Genomic DNA, 20,703 nt, shown 5'->3' with positions numbered 1-20,703 from the left:
CGTAATATCATTTACGATACTGAGACCACAAGTCATACACTGTAATAGATCTTAAGTTTTATGATCTCAAAAGCTGAATGAAAATAAGTTGAAAAATACCCTCAAGAACCATAAATTTTCCACATAGTTAGCAAAATGTAAGCCAAACCATGGCCTCTCCACTTCTTAAGATGCAGAGCATTTTTATGTATTAATAATACTGCAAAGAGATTTGCAGTTTTCAAATGCTTTTAGCTCATCATCACATTTCCAAGAATAACTTCAGATGTGGGATATAGCACATATTTCCCATTTTCTTTTGCAACAAATTTTTCCTTCAGTAATCCCAAAGATTGGGTTATTGAGCAAGGCAAACCAAATTTCTCCTATGAAAACCTAATTTGCAGCAAGCTGTACTTAAAAGTAACTTACAGAGAAATGAGTTAGGAACTGATTGGTTGGTTTGTTTGTTTTTTTTAATCTTGTGGAGCAATGTTTATGTGAAAATATAATCAGAAAATTAGTACCTTCATCAAGAGGTAATTCAGAGAGCTTTACAAATAAACGTAAGATTCTCATTGATTACAAAAGAAGGCTTTCTACCTCCAGAACCCTTAAATGCTCAGAGGCAATTATGCCATTAAGGTCTCTCTTTCCATGCAGAGATTATCTCATTTCCTCATAATTAGTATTTCCTGTTTATTGAGACAGACTGTATTCAGAAAACCCACATTTCTCCCATGCCCCCTTCACTCACTGTCCTTTGCTCTCTCTGGGTCTGTGTGACTTGGAACGTCTTTTCCTCCCCGTTAGCGTAGCACAGTTGTGTTTTGATGACATCTATTACACAAACCGCTACGAGCTGATTATTTAGTAGCAGTTTCTATGGAAAGTCTTAGCAGAAGGAAAAGAAAATCTGGAAAATCTATTCAGAGGGACTTTTTTTTTTTTAATGAAGTGTTAGAGGTGAAGCAAAGGAGTTAGAGATGATAGGAAGTAAGTCAGGTTTCCATCATCTGTGGCAAGACTGTGTTAAAGGAATTAGCTGCTAGAGCTCAGAAAGAATGGAAAACTAGAATTGAAAGGAAATAGCAATTGGACCTGGATGTTCTTTTCCTCTCTGCCTTTCAGGGATAGCTCCCCTACTTCGTTTGCTATCCACAGCAGAAGGGATCAGATTTGAGATTTTAGGGGCGGTCCTCTAAGAGGTGCTTGTGTGCTCCATGCCATGAGGAACTCCAGGATGCAGCAGCCCTGTTCTCTGACCTCCTGGGGTTTGCAGTTGGGTTGAACAGGCAAGACACAGAACCTGTAGAAAGAGCTAGCAGTACAAACCAGGGTATATATACCTAGTGTCAGCAGCCCAGGGCAGCCCTCAGATACTGGAGCAATTCAGAGAGGGGGGGTGCAGTAGTCCAAGGTGAGCAGGGAAAGCTTTAGGTGGATCTTGACTTCATCCTTGCAACATTCTAATGAAAAGGAGAGCATGGCATTCGTATCCATATTCATAGAACACACAGAAGTGCTGTGTCTTTAAGCCAAAGGAAGGTATGTGGCACAGTTGGAGCCGTGAAGATTTGGCTGGAGCAAAGGAAATTTTAGATGAACAAAAGAGAGGGCTGGAGAAGTGAAAGGCATGGTTCTTGATCTAAAATAGACCCAGAGCTATCTATAATAACATATTTAAATAACAAAGATGATAGTAAAAATTTTGCTGATAGGTTTATTTAAGGATAAGGTAAAAAAGTTTAACGTTTCTGTTACACTTCAAAGAGAAATCATGCCTTAGCTCAATGCTTTGTGATTTCTGGAGCTTCCTAGTCATTCTCATTCAATCCACAGAAATCCCTTTTAGTCTTGGCATGCTGTGTAGACACGTAGATTGAGATGAATGGATGATAGATACGTAGGTGGATGGAGAGAGGATGGATGGATACAGAAGGATGGATGGATACATGGATACATACGCATATAGATAACTGACAGGCAGATACACACACCCATTTTTTAAATATTTTTTCCATCTGCCGAATTGAGAGCCCTAGAGGACTGAATATTTTTTTCTTCTTTGTGGCTCACTGTGTGACATGGTGGTTATATGTGAAAGACATCCAACAAATATCCAACAAATGTGTTGCATAAGATCATTATTGTCCCTTTAATATCCCTCAACTTTAATATCGACTCAAAGACGTTAATGCTCACTTGCTTAGTTGGAAGAAGAACCAGGGGGAGAGCAAAATGTCATGATGTTCTGCTTCAGAGCGCCTGCTAGTCACCATATTATACCAGGCATGGGTTATTACAGCCCAAGAAACAGGAGAGAAAATGTCACAGGCAAAAATCAAATGCGAGTTCAAACAAGGATTTCCGGCGTTGTGGGAGTTGGAATCGGATGACAACACAGGCACTTTTGCCTTGATGGCTTTCAGGTGGAAAGTGTTTAGAAATTACTACCAGGAAGGGGAGGTGGGGGGGAACCTTTCACATTTAATTGCAATTTTAGTTCTGCAGATGAGAACAATGCAGGTAAACATCCACCTCAAATGGTGGATGCTTCCATTCTGGGCATTTAGGAACAGCAATTCCTCGGAATGCTTGCAGTTTTGTTAGAAGAGGCCACTCTGCAGCCAGATGCACGCTCTAGACTTGGCGAGAGCCGCCCTCCTTAGTTGGCAAACATCTAGAAAAGGAAAAGGGAAATTATCTGCCCCGTTAAAATGAGAGGAGGGTTCTGAATGCAGAATAAAGCTGTTTCGTCCTAAATAGCATTTAAATAAAATCCCTCTCTAAATAAAAAAGGGGCATCCCCTTGGTGGTGCTAAGGAGAAGCACTGGTGTGCCTGGCGCTGCTGCGTGCGTAATCCCTGGAGTGTTTGGCTACACGTGTTAGTTCACGTCTGTCAGCCAAGTCGGAGCTCCAAAATATAACACATGCAAAATGTGACACTGAGGAACACTATGAGAATTTGTGATTCTCCCTGGAGGACTTGGTCCAGCCGGCGATAAATGGATTGAGATTTCGTGCGGAACGTGGAGACAGACGGTAGCTACATGACTTTTCTTCGTAACTCATGAGCATTGTCGCAGTTTTCTTTGGTGTTTTTTATATTGTGTTTATGCAAACATGGCCATGAAAATGGAAATTGTAGGATGATAGGATTTTTTTTTTTTTTTTTAGTACGTGGAATGTTTGCTATCCAGCACAGAAGCACAATCTGAATTTCCAACATTAAGGGGAATGGATAATAAAGTATGTCATGCTTCTCAAAAGCAATAATAGGGTAATATGGAGTTATTTAAAATGTCTACTGAGAGTTGGGTATGTAGGAAACTGTTTTAGCTTTAATATTGGGGGAAAAATCAAGGTGAAAATTGTACATATGTTCTGACTACTGTGAAATATAATCATGGGGACAGAATGAAAGGAATTGCATCTATACATTTATAGCCTATGAGGAAATTGTTCTCTTATTCGTTTTTCTGTATTTTCTGTCGTAGAGAAGAAAACAGTATTTTTATTACAATCAAAACATTGTCTAATTTCTAAAAGCAAAGAAAAAACATGTTTAATTTACATTATATAATTATATTAATTATAACTATTATAATTAATATAAATTAATTTAACTTATATCATATTAAATTTAAAAAGAAAAAAAGTAAGTCTAAGTATGCTTTCACTGGGGTCATGATATATATTATGATGTGAGCCTATTCAGTGTGAAGGTAAATGTCATGCTATCATCTAGGAGAATTCCCATGACTAGACCCAGAAACGTAAAAGATGTAACATTACAGCATTGTCACTCCACAATATTGGTTTTTGAATTGAACTGAATTGGCTCAATACCTTAGAATAGCTAAATCCCCACTATATTACCATTACTTTACCCCCATTATCCTCATTGGGTTCCTTTTATAAGCTGTTCACTTCCACTCAAGCAATAATGAAAACCATGCAGGAATCTTCTCTACCACAGTAGAGAAGATGGCACTGGCTTTTTGAAAACCAAAGGTTTGCAAACTTACTGATCATCACTTGGTGCTTGGGGTGATAGGATTCCACTACTACCCTGTCTGCTTACAATGACCAGATATTCAGTTGTTCTTACACAAGGCAAACCCAACTGCCTTTGGACTTGACTTTTCCATGATGACCAATCTTTCCTTGGAATCGTCTCTCTGTTACTGTCTTGCCAGTCGGATCTCTTATTGTCAACTTGGAGTTTTGCAGCCAAATGTCAGCCCCACTAGCACTCTAATATTAGCCAACTTGGACTGAATCTTGGGTAGATGCAGACTTCCAGTCCTCTATTTATGCATTGCACAAGCAGTTCAGCAAGGTACCCACCTGAGTTCTTCTGGCTTGCAGCTTTAACACTTCTATGAGCCCTGTCCAGAACGGAAGCTATATTATTTTAATGGTTTCAGATGATTGAAACCCAACATAGATATTTTGAACATGATACTTCAAAATAAAAACAGCACCATTTTTAAAAGCCGTGTAACACGTAACCAATAGTGTAGCTAAGGCCAAACGCTGTAGATGCTGGTAGCAAGAAGAGCATAAGTAGTAAAAGCAGGTGGACATCCTGGCCATGCTACCATTAGCGGTGGGACCTCAGACAAGTTACTCAGTATTTCTGCTTCAGGTTGCATCTCTAAAATAAGAGTGATAATGTTATTGTAAGGATTGAATGAGATATTTGCACACATGTAATACACTTGGCACAGTTTCTGGCACAACTAGAACATAGCCAGTGTTCAGTAAATGGTAATCATCAATATCTTCAGTAATATGGGATCATTTCTAATAAATAAGGACACTTACTCAAATGTTTTTGACATGAATCATCACTCTGTGTTAATTTCTTCACTCTGTGTATCTAGCTTTCTGTTTACCTGCTATAGCTTTGAATGTAGATCAGGTCTGAGGTGCCTTTGGTGCAAAAAGGTGGTTTTATTAAAGCACAGGGACAGGACCCCTGGGCAGAAAGTGCTGCACCAGGGTCATGAGGAGGGGCCCAGTATATACTTTCAAGTTGGGAGGGGTTAGGGAGAGCGTAAGCCTCCCAGATGTTTTGGAAGCAAGGTTTCCAGGATCCCAAGGGGGTAAGCAATTGTTAGGAAAGGTCATTTATTACTGTTTAGTAAACCCTCAGTCCTGAGACCCTTCATATGTGTATCGGTGGGTCATATGCTTGGAGGCTGACTGCCAACACATATCTTGGTGGGTAGAGATAAAGGAAGTTTCCAGAAGGATGTGTTCAAATAGACTCATGTGGTCCTGGGGGCCGGGCTAAGATTGCCTTTTGCCCTTAGCAAAGTAGTAACATCGAGGCAGCTGAGTCCCTGGAGGAAGGTCACGCTGCTTGTTTCAAGGACTTGTCAGTGGGCTGTAGGTAGTTAGGACATTTAACAATCTTTCTTTGGTCTTGTTTCCTGTATCATACCTTCTTCCAGGTAGTTCTGTGGAAGAGGCAGCAGTGGAGCTCCTGTGTAGAGTACTGCCTCAACGTACCTCCTCTTAGGGATTAGCATGCATTCTTTTCGATTAGGTCCTAGTATTAAACTAATAGCTAGACACTAGACCCATTCCTACCAGTACCTGTCCCGTCAATGGGAGTTTTTCCAAGGTCAGCCAGATCTCTGCCTGCAAACACCAGCCAACTTGTGCGACGTGACTAACTCTCTCAAACTCACCAAGTCCCTGTCTCTCTGGGTCAGGATTTCCATGCATCTTTAGAGCCCACGAACAAATAAGCACACCGGGAAGATTCTCTCTTCTCTCTGCTGGTTATTCTTACAGTCTCACCCTTCATTTTCCCAACAACACGGGGATTGGCATTGACTCCCTTGCGTCATAGGTGAGAAAGCTGAGATGGGAAGGTACCTTGCCCCAAATGAAGTCATGGGAGAGTAAACCAAAGGCAGTAGTGGAGGTTATGCCAGCTTAGTCTTTCCAGTTGTTAGTTAGTGCCAGTTATTTGTCAGAATAATTTTGAAGGTCTTTATTATTATAAAAACCATTTCTTAGCAGGACCCAGGGGCCCACGGTTGCAGCCTGAGCATCAGGTCAAATTAGCTACTGGGAGGAAGGCAGTGGGGATTTTATGGAAGGAATTTATATTCAATAGAAGCCTTTTGGCAAGGTAATTGAGAGTAAGAATAAAAGGGAATGAGAAAATGTAGTGTTTTTTAGATTTGCAAATACATTTGAAAAGGTTAATGTGGTGTTTTTCTGAAATGGAGAAATTCCTTGATCTTGATGCTTTAAAAAAAAAGAAAAGAAAGGAACAATGCAAAAATATCAGGGCATTTCTCTGGATCGTATAAACAATGCTGCCTGCAAGTCACCGGCATTGGAACCGTACTTGTTGAGCCTATTTATAAATCATCTGAGGAGTATATGGTGAAATCCCAGATTTGTGAAACCTGCTAAACTCCTCCAGATAGCGAAACGCCAAGCTGGCTAATATAAATGCAGAAAGACAACACAGGGTTACAGGGGTGGGGCTTCTGCACGGACAACCGTAGGGTAAGGAATACAAACCATCCTTCCAAGATTAAAGGGCTTTGAATCCTCCCCTATGTCAGTGTAGATTTTCATCCCTAGTTATTCCTGCTGCCGCTAAAAGGCCAGCCAGAAATCAGGAGCGCTTAGAAAGGGACATTAAAAGCAGAAAATCGCATCCTGCTCAATTGTAAAGCCATGGTTGACTCGTACCTGCAATGTTGTGAGTAATTTGTTCGACAATCTTTAAGCAGTTGTGATAGGGCCGGAGAAGGGGACAGCGACTGAAATGATCTGTGGGGGAAAGGAGCTATATGGTATGGAGGTGAACCGCAAAGATGAGGATGCGTCAGCCTGGCAAGGTGAAGGTCTACAAAATCATAGGGAAATGGTACCTGTGGATGCTCACCTGGATTAATATTTGCCAACCCTGTTATTGACAGACACGGGTCAGAGAGTGGGTATGAAAGGAGTAGAGCATACTGCTGGTTTGAAATCTGAATCAATTGAGGCAGAAAGGCCAATGGGCTTCTGACAAACAGGCAATTCAGAATTCAAGGTGGCATGGGATGAATGCCAAAGAAATGCCTCCCTCTCCCCTTTAAAACTTGAAAAGAGAGATTTTTCTTTTTTTAAATCACTTATACAGTGGGGAGTACACTTTAGGAACCAGTAGCCCAAGAGTCCCAGTTCTGCCCTAGAACTAACTACACATGGGCAACGAAAAGGTTAAAGCATTTCTTATGAATGGATTTACAACATCTTGTTGTAAAAGTCAGTAATATTTGGAGACGTGCCCAAACTTTGCAGTTTACTTGGGAGTAAAACAGGTTTAGGAATCTAGCAACCCTGATTCAAATCACAAAGCCACCACGTACCAGCCCTCAGATAGGCTACTTAACCACCCTGAACTTCAGGCTCCTCTTCTGTGAAGCAGGAAGAACCCCTTTCCAGAGAAGGATGTTGGGATGGTGGAAAGCGGGTTGCAAGGGGTGGGGACTGAGGCTCTCTTCAAGTCTTGGTTCCCTTTGTCATCTCTTCTAGGAAGTGCCCTTTGAAATCCCGTCCCAGGGAGACTCTGAGTATTCCCCCAGGTGGGCAGTGCTTGCTTCTAACCCTACTCTGCTACTTCTATCTACATGAACTTCAATCTTTCATATTCATTGAGCCCCTATTATTTCAAGCGTTGCTTTGGGCATTGGGGAAATCATAATGATGTGGATAGACCAGGGCCCTGCTTGCAGGGAGCTTACCTGGGGGAGAGAGGCGTGTACACACACGCACACGCGCACATGCACACTGGTCCTATAAACAAAGTCATTTCAGAGAATGACAAAAAGAGGATCACAGGGTAGAGTATGATGGGGGTTTGAGGACGTGGTTCTCTCAGTGAGGTGGGGGAGAAGGCTTTTGTGAGGAGACAACACTTGAGCTCCAGAGGGATGAGAAGGTGTCATTTGCAAATATTGAGGGGGGCATTCCAGGTAAAAAGGGAGAGATGCCCCAAGACAAGGATGAGTAAGGAACAGAGAAGGCCAGTGTGAGCATCCTGAATGGAGGGACACAGAAAGAGGCAGAGGACATCCAGCCCTGTTGAGCCTTGAGGCCAGGTCAGGACCCCGATTTTATTTTAAGAGAATGGGAAGCTATTGGAGCATTTTCGGCTAGTAAGGCATAAGACTTGACTTGTCCTTTGGAAAGAGCTGTAGTTGCTGGGTGGAGAACCCAGTGCTAGGGCAGCTCGAGTGAAAGGAGCACCGTCCCTACCCCATTTCCCCTCTGGACTCGGCCTGTGCCATTCCCATCTTTCCAGAGTCAAGGGCCCACTCTAATTTCATGCCACATCTCTCACGGGGTGGAGGTAACTGTACAAATCCCTTCACTCTTTCCTCTTTTAGGGCATGTGAATTTTTTTTTCTCTCAAATGAAGTATTTAACCCAAATATATGTCGTTTCAGGTTTTAAAAATCAATTTGATTGGCCACAGGAAACGTATTTTGGCATCTCTGGGAGACAGGCTGCACGACGATCCACCACAGAAGCCCCCTCGGTCCATCACCCTCAGGGTAAGTGCCCCGCTAGTTCGTTTTGTTCTCCACTCTTATCCTCAAAAATTATTTTGTGCAATAAAATAAAATGACCGAAGCAATGGATCAGGAGGTATAGGCCGTTTGTATAAAAACGGTCACACTTTTTATTGTATTTTGTAAGATGAGATTTGGTTTTTTTTCTCAATGGGTTAAATATCTATTTTGGGGATGTAGATGTACTTCTGACAAACCACCACCTTTAAAGAACCACTCCCTCTACTCCCTCCCCACACTCTCCCATCTGCACCAAGTGAGAGGAAATGAGTTTTCTGTGAGACTCCTCAGACTCACAGAAAGGAAATCACTCGAGGACCACAATTAAGGGAAGATCAATTTAAAGTTGACCTTAGGGTCTCCTTTTCCTAGGAAGTGGAAGTTTGTCGGCTTTACCCCACTTCAAAAATTCAGAATAGAGAATCTGGAAGTTGAGGAAACGATTTCAGCTATATTTTAGGATTACGGGGGCAGAGAAACTAGAGAGAAACCATTCAGGGGAGAGGAAAGTGAAGTAAGTGGCAGGAGAAGGAAGGCAGGAAGGGAAGAGCAGAGAGAACAAGAGAGCCAGAGTCGACCGCCGGCAAAATGGCGGTGGAAAGGAGCCACCAACAGTCACTGGGTTTTGTGAGGCCCTATTGGAACTTTTCAAAAATTCATCCAAAGGCTGGGATCTCCATGACCAGCTGGAGAGTTCCAACTCCTTTCTCTTTATTTAGTCCTGCACATGCCTCTGATCCCTTTCCTGCACGTGTCAGCCAAGGCAGTGACAGCAAACAGTGCTCATGAGCATGGCGCTTAGATGTAACTGCCAGCGATGAAATGCGGTGGAAAGCCTGTTATCAGTGAACTTCAGCAAACAGCATAGCTCCTGCCAGCACAGCAGAGGGCCAGGCAGCCAAGGAGCTGTTAAGATCTTGAGTCTGATTCACTGTGAAAGGAGAAGATACACAACAATGTTAGGGAATGCAGGAGGTGTGACTGGAGGGGGCAGTCAGGAGGGACACGGGGCAACTGGGACACACAGGCACGTTGGGAGACCAGCTGGGGGCTTTGGGAGCAGTGACAGTAGAAATAGGACATATTTTTTTTCTTCTCAGCCATGGAAATCTCAAGTAAGTTAGGGGGGGAATAGAGCTAGGAAGGGGTTATTGTCTCACCTTCATGTCGCTACACGAAAGGAGGGAAAGCTACAGGTGCCATCAGTGTAAACATCCTAACAGGCGTCTTTAGACGAGTGACTCCTCCTACCTACTTGGCTCTCTTTCCTTCCCCTCCTGAACCTCTCCTCCTGCTTCCCTGGAAGAGATTTAGGAGAACAACAAACAGATCAGAGCCAGAGATTCCCCCGAAAGAATGCAGGGTCTTAATCGGTCACAGGAGGCCCAGCACATTGGGGGGAAAGTGGCCTGGAAACCCAGCACAGTCCAACCCTCCTCTGACTTGCAGACACGAGAGCCCAGCCTTCTGCCGCCCCTCGTCTTCTGACCACTTTCCCTCAGCTTGAGTCATCTTTGCCGTTGACACGCATCCTCTGTCATTATATGCATTGCTCTGCAGTCTGCGTGTGACATGCTGTGTTTCCATACTGTGTCCTCTTCCCTGCCTGACTGCCAGACCACCCTTTGAAGGAGAATCAAGACCCATTAGGCCCCCTCAGGGCTTTCAGTTCATGCATCTACCACAGTGAAGACACTCTGTCCACGTGAACAAGTACTTCCTTCCCTTGTAAACACGCATGATAGTGTCAGGGGTGCCCAACACGTGTGTGCCTCTCTCCTGAGCTCCTCCGTAGCACTGGGTGCAAGAAAACAGGGTCTGATTGATTATCCTTTCAACTTTTGACCTGAAATACTTAGGGGGGAAGTATTGCCTAGCTCACGCCATTCATAAAATGGCGGCATATCACCCATTCCTTGGCAATTGATTCAGAAATGACTCCTTACCCCCGCAATTTGTCTTGTCAGTATTTCACAATTGTGAAAGCAAAGGTTAGCCACAAGAACATGGTATTTATTTCATGATGTATTTCCATTCAGGATCCCAGTGGTAATCACACTCCTCCTCAGTTGTCTCCATCACTTAGCCAAAGCACTTACACCACTGGTGGCTCCCTAGACGTTCCTCACATTATCATGCAGGGCGATGCAAGGAGGAGAAGAAATGAAAACTACTTTGATGATATTCCCCGATCAAAACTGGAGAGGCAGATGGCCCAGGTAAGGTGTTAAAAGCCTCTGTGATGTTTTTACCTTTCCCCCATAGCAAGGTAATGCATCCTGATATCGAGCACTAGCTGAACGGTGTGCGGACGCCTGTCGTCCACCCAACCGGAATGTTACCGTGTATGCCATGGCTTTCATTCCGCACTCGCTTGGACCAGACCGAAACAGACCTCCCCAGGAATGGAATGCACACACAGATCCTTGTTATCCGTTCTTAGGGGAGCAATCATCTGATCTTGTTGCACCTGGAAAGCCTTTGTGCCAAGGCGAATCATACCATGTACGAATCGAATCACGATGGAAGTGAATAACAAAAGTCTGGGTGATAAAACGTGAGTCGGTTAGATGACGGAGCAGTAGTCGGAGGGACGGACTGACGCCTCATGATGTCGTTAACTTTCTCCCAAGTTAACGCCTTTGTACAGGGTTGCGTCGTCTCATAGTCTCGCCTCCAGGAGTTGAAGGTCATGACGCTGCCTGACCCAGAGAACTGAAATAAAGAACCCTTTTCTATGGTTTCCGTAGAGAGGCCGGGGTCTAGCCTGCCCTCAGATGGCTGCTCAGAAACGTGAGGCGGCCGTAACCAAACAGCACAGCTGCTCTTAACACAGTCAGAGGGGCAGCTAGCGCTGCAGTTGCCTGAGAAGTCAAGATTTGGATTTGTTGACGACAACCGGCAGAATCGACTCTGCATCCTCCTCCCGGGTTCAGACTGGTGTGTTAAGAGGCTTCTCTCTGCCTCCCACACCTAAGATGAGAATCTTGAGGTGAAAATTCGACTGTAATTGCTCTGCTTTGCTTGTTAAATATCTTTCTTGTGGTGAGATTCTGTTTCGAAAAGCCTTTGGTAAACATTCTGTGCTGCGGCTCATGAAAGAAAAAATGCGAAAAGAATGTTCTGGAAACCATGGCCATCCTGCCGGCAAATGCCCTGGAGAGAGAAAGAGAGAGAGAGAGAGAGAGAGAGAGAAGGAGGGTCTGGTGTATTGCAGCTCCTTCCAGCTCTCTCAATATTGAATTGTTCTCTGGGTTCTTTGTGCAGGGAATGGCGATGCTAGGATTACAGGCAACCTTTTTATTGAAGGGAGATGAAAATGCACGAGATACAAGTAATGAATAATCTTCCCTCTCACTCTTTTTAAACATTAGCTTTTAATCCTTATTTCTGTTTTCACTGGTGTTCCTTTAAAGAGTCTGAAAGCTTTCTCCCCAAGCTGTTCAGATATTTCCTGCGGCTTGTTAGTATTTATGGATCCCATATCTGGTTAATGACAGCATTTCAGTGACGTGGTTTGTTTTAACTTTGAGCCCTGTAGTCTTTGTGCGTTAGTGCACACTGGGTCCTTTCTGAAGCTTTCCCTTCCCTGGGTAGACGAGGATGCTTCATTCAAGAGCATTAGCGACTATTGGCTATGCCAACCTCAAAAACAGAGTCACCTATTTGAGATGCTCATATAATCTCTGAAATTTCTGCACATAGCACAGTTTTTTCAAAGAGGAAATTAATTACTCTTCTGCCTGCGTGTGAACACTCAGAGGTAACCTAGCAGGACTGCTCCCTTAACTTCCTTCATGAGATTCCTAAGCGAGGGCCAGTATTGAAAGCTCAGATGTTTTTCCTGTCCAGTCAGAAGGCGTCCCTTTCAGGAATGGTCTCACCTTGAAATCTGCATGAACTTGTATTTGGCCAGACGAGAAAGGTCCAGAAGCAGAAGGAGGATGAGGTGAGCAGGGTGGATGGGACATGGGGGGCCACAGAGGGCCTGTGTGAACGTGTTTATTTTCCTCATGTGTCCTGCTCACAATGATCGAATGCCAGGTGTAGACATGGACCAACCTGAGTGTGTTAGACCTTTCTGAAATCCTGCCGCTCGATACAGCACTTTGGCTGCAGAGAAAATAGGAGTTGGCACTACAGGAATCTGATCAATAAGAAAAAAGGATTGTGGGATCACGACTCTTTCAGTTGTGTTAATTGAAGTTGGTTGTTTTATATATATATATATATATATATATATATATATATATATATATATATATATATTTGTTTCTCTTGGGACTGTTTCCTAGTCTAGAAATGCCAAAAATTGTGGAGAAATGGATGTGGACCTTTTAAAAATAGTTTCAAAGCTCGAACCTGTCAAAATATGAAATACTCAGTGATTTGGTGTTTGAACAGTTTTATTTAAGTGCTTTTCTACTACTCAGCCCCTCAGTTGATGCTTTTTCTTATCATTCCTTTTCTGGTCGTTTGTTATAATGATGTTTTAAATCCATTTGCTTTTTTAACAATCCGTCTTACCCTCTCTAGACCGCATTCTTCCCCGAGGTTATGTGCTTAGCCAATAAAATGGAATCTTCCTAAAGGCTTGAATTAGAGATTAAAATTTCAGCGAGCAAGCAGCTAGTTACACCTCCTTCCAGCCAGGAGCTGGGGCCCTGAGTTTCCTTTCCAGGGTCTTTCTCCCAAGGGGCTTGCTTACATAGCATGGGCAAGGCTTGCCTAACCAGTCTGTTTCCCACCAAACAATAGAAGTCCATCTTCAGGCTTTCTTACGTAAAGGAAAGGAAAATGCAATTAAGAGAAAATCACCAGGCCAGATCCATGTTCTCAGAAATCGCTGTCCATCAAGTGACAGAGGCCCCACCAGAGGGATCTGGAATTCTAGTCATAGGCCCAGAGATCTTGGTGGCAGCTGTAATTCATGGCAGTGTTGCCTTCTTAAGGTCTGCTCAATAGATGTTTGAAAGTGCTTTGCTTAACTTGGAAAACCAATGTGTAAAGTTAAATGTAGATAAATTTAATGTCCCCTCCGCTATTAAATTTGTTCATTGGCAAATGATTTTCAAAAGTAACACCAGAGTGATGTTTACTTGCGTTCAACTTCAACCAGTGTGAAAAATACCTATTTGAGAATACAAAGGATTTTAGATGCTGTGGCTATTGCTTACTCGTATTCTGATATAAGCAATGTTCTGGCATCAAATTGTCTTAAATTAACATGTGAGACACAGAATTGAGTTCAGTACTGACAGCATTTTTTAACCCACCAAACGTAATGATATAATCACATCTAAACAATGGGTTTCTGTCATGCTGAAAACATTGCTTTTCTAGCCTACAGTTCTAAATTGGACTCATTAGCCCAGAAGCTCTGAAGTGTTCCCACATTGACGTACCTCTACTAAATGAATGTCGCACTCACATTTGTATAGTAACAACTTAGGGCTTTTAAATTTTCAAAGTACTTTCACATCTGTTACCTCATTTTAGTACAAACTATCCTGCACAACTACTCATGTACCTATTACACACAGCAGGTCAGCTTCTTAGTCCGAGTTCTGTAAAGATGGAAAAGCAAGTGAAAATGTGGAAAATAGATCAGAAAGGGGACAAATAATTTCCAGTTTTTAGGGCCACCTCACAATCTTTAGAAATTCTCTTGAGTGATATTTGAAAGTCAGAATAATCTTAAAATAAATAATAGAGGCGCCTCGGTGGCTCCATCGATTGAGTGTTTACCTTTGGCTCAGATCATGATCCCAGGGTCCTGGGATCAAGTCCCACATTGGGCTCCCTACTCAGTGGGGAGCATGCTTCTCCCTCTCCCTCTGCCTGCCACTCCCCCTGCTTGTGCATCTCTCTCATTCTCTCTTTCTGTCAAATAAATAAATAAAATCTTTTTAAAAAAATGAATAAGGACGCCTGGGTCGCTTAGTGGTTAAGCGCCTGCCTTTGACCCAAGGCGTGATCCTGGAGTCCTGGGATCGAGTCCCACGTTGGGCTCCCTGCATGGAGCCTGCTTCTCTGTCCACCTGTGTCTCTACCTCTCTCTCTGTGTGTGTGTCTCTCATAAATAAATAAAATCATTTAAAAAATAAAAATTAAAAATGAATAATAAAGGAGAGTAATGGAGCTAATAAAGTTTAGGAACCACATTTTCCAAAGTTATAAAGAAAGGAAAAAGAGTTTCCCGATGTGAAACTCATCACCATTTATAGAAGTCCTTCATTTACAAAAAACACATATGGAAAAGTGAAATGATGCTCCCATTTTCACAAAAGAAAAAGGGCTCCCAAGTAGTAAGAGAAATACATATCTTTGCACAAATGTTAGCTCGACATTAATGAGGAAAATCCATAATGGAGAAGTCCTGGTGTTTTGAAGCCTCTCATCTAAATCAAAATATCAGTATTCAGGGCGATTACCTTATCTGATGCACGTAAATCTGAGAAATAGACATTATCCACATTTTGAAGACCAGGAGACTGAGAAACCACAAGTCTCGAGTGGTCCGGGTCACACAGCCAGAAGGAAATCAAATCAGAACTCGCCTGGGGGATTATGTAAGGCACTGCAAAGGCTTTGTGTGAATAGCACCCTGGTCAGTAGAAAGTTGATTCAGTTGAAAGCCTAATGTTTCTTGATCCAAACAGTATTACTTGCTAAGTACAAGTGATCACTTACTTCTTTATTTGACCTCATTTTACATATTATAGTAGCTCTACAAATGTTTGTTCTTCTGTTGTCGTTAAAAGAAGAAAAACAGAAACGGAGTCAGGTGGAAGCTCTTCCAAATCCGTGTCTGGGAGCCTCTGTGCTTTATCTTATCTCACCCCCCCCCCATCGGCCCATCCCGTACTCAAGGAAGCCTGGGGGGTGAGGGCATCACCCCAGGGCTGGCATATGGCAAAGCCGGGCCTCACGCTCTGCTGACCCGACCACGGCCTGGCTCCTCTATGGCTCTCAGTACCCTGTGCTGTCTTGAATAATATAAATAAATATTTTTACATGATACACAACATTTTTTTTTAAAACGTATTTATGGTGGTTCTTTTTTTTTTTTTTAAAGATTTTATTTATTTATTCATGAGATAGAGAGAGAGAGAGAGAGACAGAGAGAGAGAGAGAGGCAGAGACACAGGCAGAGGGAGAGGCAGGCTCCATGCGGGGAGCCCGATGTGGGACTCGATCCCCAGACTCCAGGATCACTCCCGGGCTGAAGGGGGCACTAAACCGCTGAGCCACCTGGGCTGCCGATACACAACATTTTAATGACAGTTCAACAAATACAAACTTCCCAGGTGCTAGAATAGATTACACTCACGTAGGCCCAGCAAGCAGAGTGAGGATAAAATCACTAGTGGTTTAGTGGAGACTTACTGAATCAGCTCTTATGTTATCACCGTAAAACCCTTTAATGCAAAACTGTCGTGGTTATTTGTTAAGCCTTTCAGTGGAGACCCCTCTCTGTACGTGTCTAGGTAGAACTCTGACCTTTACTCACGTTTGTGAAAGCTTTGCATGTGGGCACGAGCCTACGGGGCGGGCAGACAAGTTCTGGTGCATGTTTTCTGGAAATAGCGGCTTCTTCAGTTGGAGTTCTGATTTGGTTTCTTTCTGGCTGTTGTGACCTATAACAAGTCACGTGGTTTCTCTGACCTTCCGTTTTCGGGTATGGATGTGGCTAAAGCCTGCCTCTGGGATTTGTGTGTGTCAGACGAGATCATTTACGTGAAAGCATATTCTAAACTGTCAATCACTGTGTTGATACATCGATGCTAGGACTTTCAATTCAAATTGGTCGGTCACCTGTCAGTCCCTACTTCAGAGGTCCCTGGTTCATGATGGGGCCAGGTGACGCCAAAGATACTAGAAAAGTAAGTCTCACTCAGGTGGTTGTAACATTCCACAAAGACCATCTTTGTTGTTGTTCCAGTATTATCCATGCGTAGAATATATATGGACAATGGAAGTGGAATTTTGTTCTTTATTACTTTAATTGTATAAATATGAAGGCTGCCAAGAAGTATCTCTCATGATGGAAAAGGGGTGTGTGCTGTGAGCACAAAGCCAGAAGAAGCAGAGGACAGATGGAATAGTTCTCTACAAATTCAGGCCACATGAGGATGTGGCACTCCTTAATCGCTCCTTTGCACCACTACATTGTACACCTGAAACCAATACGTTAACTAACTGGAGTTTAAATAAAAAACTTTTTTCAAAAGGTAGGTAGCAAAGAATATCTATAGTAATGGCGTGTGATTACTATTTTAACATGGCAGGGCAAAACATTAAGTGAGAAAGAGGGATTATTTTTTCCTTAAGTGAAATTTAGAACTTGTTTGAAATACACAGTACACAAAATCACTAGAAAGGCATGGGTATCTCAGGCCATAGGCAAATGCTTAGCCATCTTTGGGAAAGAAGGAAGATGGTCATTTATTCTTTCACACTTTACCTGGGAGAGCAAGTCTGTTGTTTCCAGAAATGCTACCCACTGCTCTGGTATTATGGGAATTCACAGAACCAGCCTTCAGAAAACAGCACAACTATGCTCAAGGAACACCATTTAACAAAGCGATTTTTCCCTCAAACTAAGTTTTCTTATTACTGTGTTAGCACCAGATTTTTTTTTAAATGCTCATAAGTTAATGGCAGTTTGAGTTTAGATTTCTATCACCTAGCCACTGCTTGGAAAGGCTCATCCTGTCTGTGACTTCAAAATTTTCTTCCATGAAGGTCTAGAGAGCAACTCCTGATACTCAAGCACAGATAATACCTAACCCGAATGAAAGAAGAAAGAAAGAAAAGAAAGAAAGAAAGAAAGAAAGAAAGAAAGAAAGAAAGAAGAAAGAAAAGAAAGAAAAAGAAAGAAAGAAAGAAAGAAAGAAAGAAAGAAAGAAAGAAAGAAAGAAAGAAAGAAAGTTAAGAATAAACTCAGTAAGCTCTTCCATCAGGAGCTCCTGATTTGACAGCTTGTCGGGTTGACAAGCTGACACACCAGCTTCAGAGATAACTTGGGATGTTGATGATGATATCTGTGCCCTGTTTCGAGTCAAGAACTCTAGACCACCAGCCACCTATTCCCAAAGGCATCACACCAAGCAAAAGTGGAAAAGGTTGCTTCCATAATTGGAATTTAAACCCGATGTGTGTGAACTTTGTTTATTAATGTGGACAGATAATTGCCTCTTCTCAAAATACACACTGCTCTCCCCATGACAATGTTGGGGTTGGAAATTCCAATGTGATTAGCGTCTTTGGGGGAAACATTGGAGTGTTACTGTCGATCTTGTACATCAGTTTAAAAACAAAAATAATGGGAAGAAGTGGGAGGGAGAATCACTCTGATGGATTCGCTTTTTAGATTTTGATGCTCGTCTTACAAGTCTGTATTCTTTCATTCTCCGTCAAGTCCATCAGCAAGGCAAATTAGGCAATCAGGAGTTGGTTCTGACAGGTGCCAGTTCAGACCTAAACACCTTCATTTATTTTACTGCAGAAGTTTTGATGTCTCCTCCCTCTCTCCGGGTCCTGGTACTTAACCAAAGTGAATGTTCCCAATTAAAAACAGACCATGAATTAAAACACACACACACACACACACATGAGTATAAAAGATCCTACTTTTGACTGAATAAATAAGAAACCTGACAGTATATAAAAACCCTATTTCAGTGGAATTGACCTCATGATATTTCCTGGTGCCTTCGGCTTGCGGACAGTGAGCAGCTTACTCACAAAGGCACACCAGACTATTTTTCCACTTGTTAAATCTTTGGAATGTTTCTCATTATATTCAGTCAGTCCAGTTCTTGGGTCTGCAGGTCAGAGTTTTGGCTGTCATAATGTGACCTTGATAAATTTTCAAGGGTAGGAGAATTCGCTTATTCATTCTCTCTCTCTCTCTCTCTCTCTCTCTCTCTTCTCCCACCCCTTCCTTTTCTTCTTCCAATGTAAAAAAAAAAAATGCAGACAGGGTCTTTTAATGTCTGGAAGAAACAGGGCTAATTTTGCGGTCTTCTCTCAGCTAATTCCGTTTGTATACGACTGAGGTAATACACCTGCAGGGACTCATGTAGCTACATGCAAGTAACAGAAATCCAACTCAAGGTGTCTTAAAGTAAAAAAAGGGACGTGTGTTTGAATCATTCCACTGCAAAGTCCAGGGAGACATGGGTCCGGGTGCTGCTATCATGTCTTGTTCTTTGGCTTCTCATGGTTCAGCTCTCCTCTCTGGGCTGGCTCTTCTCCCAAACAGGCTTTCTCTATATGGGAGAGTTTCAAATCCAGTTCCTGTTCAACAGGAAACTACAAGAAAGAGGGATTATCCTTCCAAGAGTTCCCCCAAAAAAGTCCCAGGATTAAGGCCCACTTGTTCAGATCAGGCTGTCTTTTTGGATCACTTATCTGTCCAGAGCAAATTACAAAAGACGGTGTGTGTGCGCGCATATGTGATGTGATTAGCCAGACGTAGGTCATGTACCTAGAGGGGATTTCAGCTTCCACCACATGCACCACACAGACTGAGGGGTGAGAAAGGAGCCCCTCACATGACCGAGTGCCGTGACCGGAGATGGGAATGGCTTCTCTGCGGGCAGTGCCAAAAAAGTCAGTGCCTAAATAAACCCACTTTGACATTCTGAAAATGTCTGATAGAAAATTGTCGTATCACACAAGTATTGATTTCAGTGTTTCATGCCTAATTTAATGAGCTTTTTAAAAATACCAGATCTGAAGTCATGAGATCAGTGGTTTTAAAAAATCCCATCTCAGGTATCTGTTACCTCCATAACCTTGAACCAGCCTTTCAGCCATTTGAAATCTTGGTGTTTTTCTTCCTAAAATGAAATTAATGCCCACGTCACATTATTTTTGTGAGGCACAAGTAAAGGAGTAGTTGTCCAAGTATTTTACATGCTCTAAAGCTTCATGTATGGGTTGTTTTATTAGAAAGTATCCATTATTTTGAGAAAACTTCTACACTATGCTTTTTCAACTAACAACTGGGCATAAATGCACTGTAAAGTAAAGCTCATCATATTTAACAATGTTTTATAAAACTGTCTATCTTCCAGCTTCTAAACCTAAACTAATACCTCTCCACTGGTGTGGAAATGATAGTTCTTTGAAGAGAGTTCGAATACTATAAGAAGTTCCCATCTGTGTATAACCCAGTTAGCACTAGAGCTCTTTGGCAAGGATTCATGGCTGATGCCCCTATTTAAATACTTTCAAATACTTTATGAGTTAACGTACATCAAAATCTATCATTATACTTTATATTTAAAATTTTTTTTCCTCTTATGGTGAAGTGTATGTTGGCAGTGTAGTAGCAAGGCCTGACTCTCCCTTCATCATTTTAAAATTCCCTGTAATAAGCACGCTGTAAATATATATAGACTAGATTATACAAAGTTATAGGCACCACAAATCCACAGGTTTCTAGGACCCCAGATTAGAGACAAATTGGGATGTTCCCTCATCTCTTAGAAAAACTATCTACAGAGAGCCTGGGTGGCTCAGCAGTTGAGCATCTACTTTTGGCTCAGGTCGTGACCCTGGGGTTCTGGGATCGAGTCCCACATCGGGCTTCCTGCTTGAAGCCTGCTTCTCCCTCTGCCAGTGTCTCTGCCTCTCTCTGTGTTTCTCATGAATAAATAAGTAACATCTTTTTAAAAAAAAAAAAGAAAAGAAAAATTATCTGGAATAGTAGTATATCCCCCGCCTACTAGGTCTGGTAAATTAGCTCATCACCATTATTATCGGAGGCAGCACCAATTGATACAACGTATGAGGAGGAGATGAAAGCAAGGAGGGTGTGCTGCTTACACAAGGCCACATGGACTGTACGAAGTAGAGGCCCTGGGGAGGCGGGGAGAAGTGGGCTCCCCTCTGCCGGAGCGGTTCTCTCAGGCTACAGAGCATTCGAGTCTCCCCGTGGCCGCCAGCCGCCCCGCCCAGTGGGCTGCAGGCCCCAGGCCTTGTGGGTGCTCATGCTTAACAACATCAACACATTGTTTACTGCTGAGCTTTCTTCATGACAGTCTCCCAGCCTTTACCGGTGGCCACGAGCCACACCTCCCTCCTCAGCCCTCAGACTGGGGTGTGTGA

At 42.7% G+C, this 20,703-nt stretch overlaps 1 protein-coding gene across 38 annotated transcripts in view; it reads left to right on the top strand.

Moving 5' to 3' along the window:
* ANKS1B (ankyrin repeat and sterile alpha motif domain containing 1B) overlaps positions 1 to 20,703 on the top strand; it is a 1,023,959-nt gene that overhangs the window by 935,002 nt on the left and 68,254 nt on the right. For 24 of the 38 annotated variants that reach the window (XR_011994935.1, XR_011994933.1, XR_011994934.1 and 21 more), the window contains 2 exons: positions 8,455 to 8,562; positions 10,620 to 10,799. Coding sequence is in view for 25 of the 38 variants with exons in the window: in XM_072724637.1 (XP_072580738.1) it covers positions 8,455 to 8,562; positions 10,620 to 10,799 (288 nt within the window). In the remaining 13 variants the exon portion in view is untranslated. The remainder of the gene's footprint in view (positions 1 to 8,454; positions 8,563 to 10,619; positions 10,800 to 20,703) is intronic. The other 14 variants (XR_011994937.1, XR_011994938.1, XR_011994939.1 and 11 more) reach the window with 2 other exon arrangements.

This window comes from Vulpes vulpes, chromosome 10 (assembly GCF_048418805.1).
Source record: "Vulpes vulpes isolate BD-2025 chromosome 10, VulVul3, whole genome shotgun sequence".
In the NCBI taxonomy this organism is placed as follows: Eukaryota; Metazoa; Chordata; class Mammalia; order Carnivora; family Canidae; genus Vulpes; species Vulpes vulpes.
Note: the sequence above shows the minus strand (reverse complement) of the source record. Positions and strands in the feature narration are given on the sequence as shown.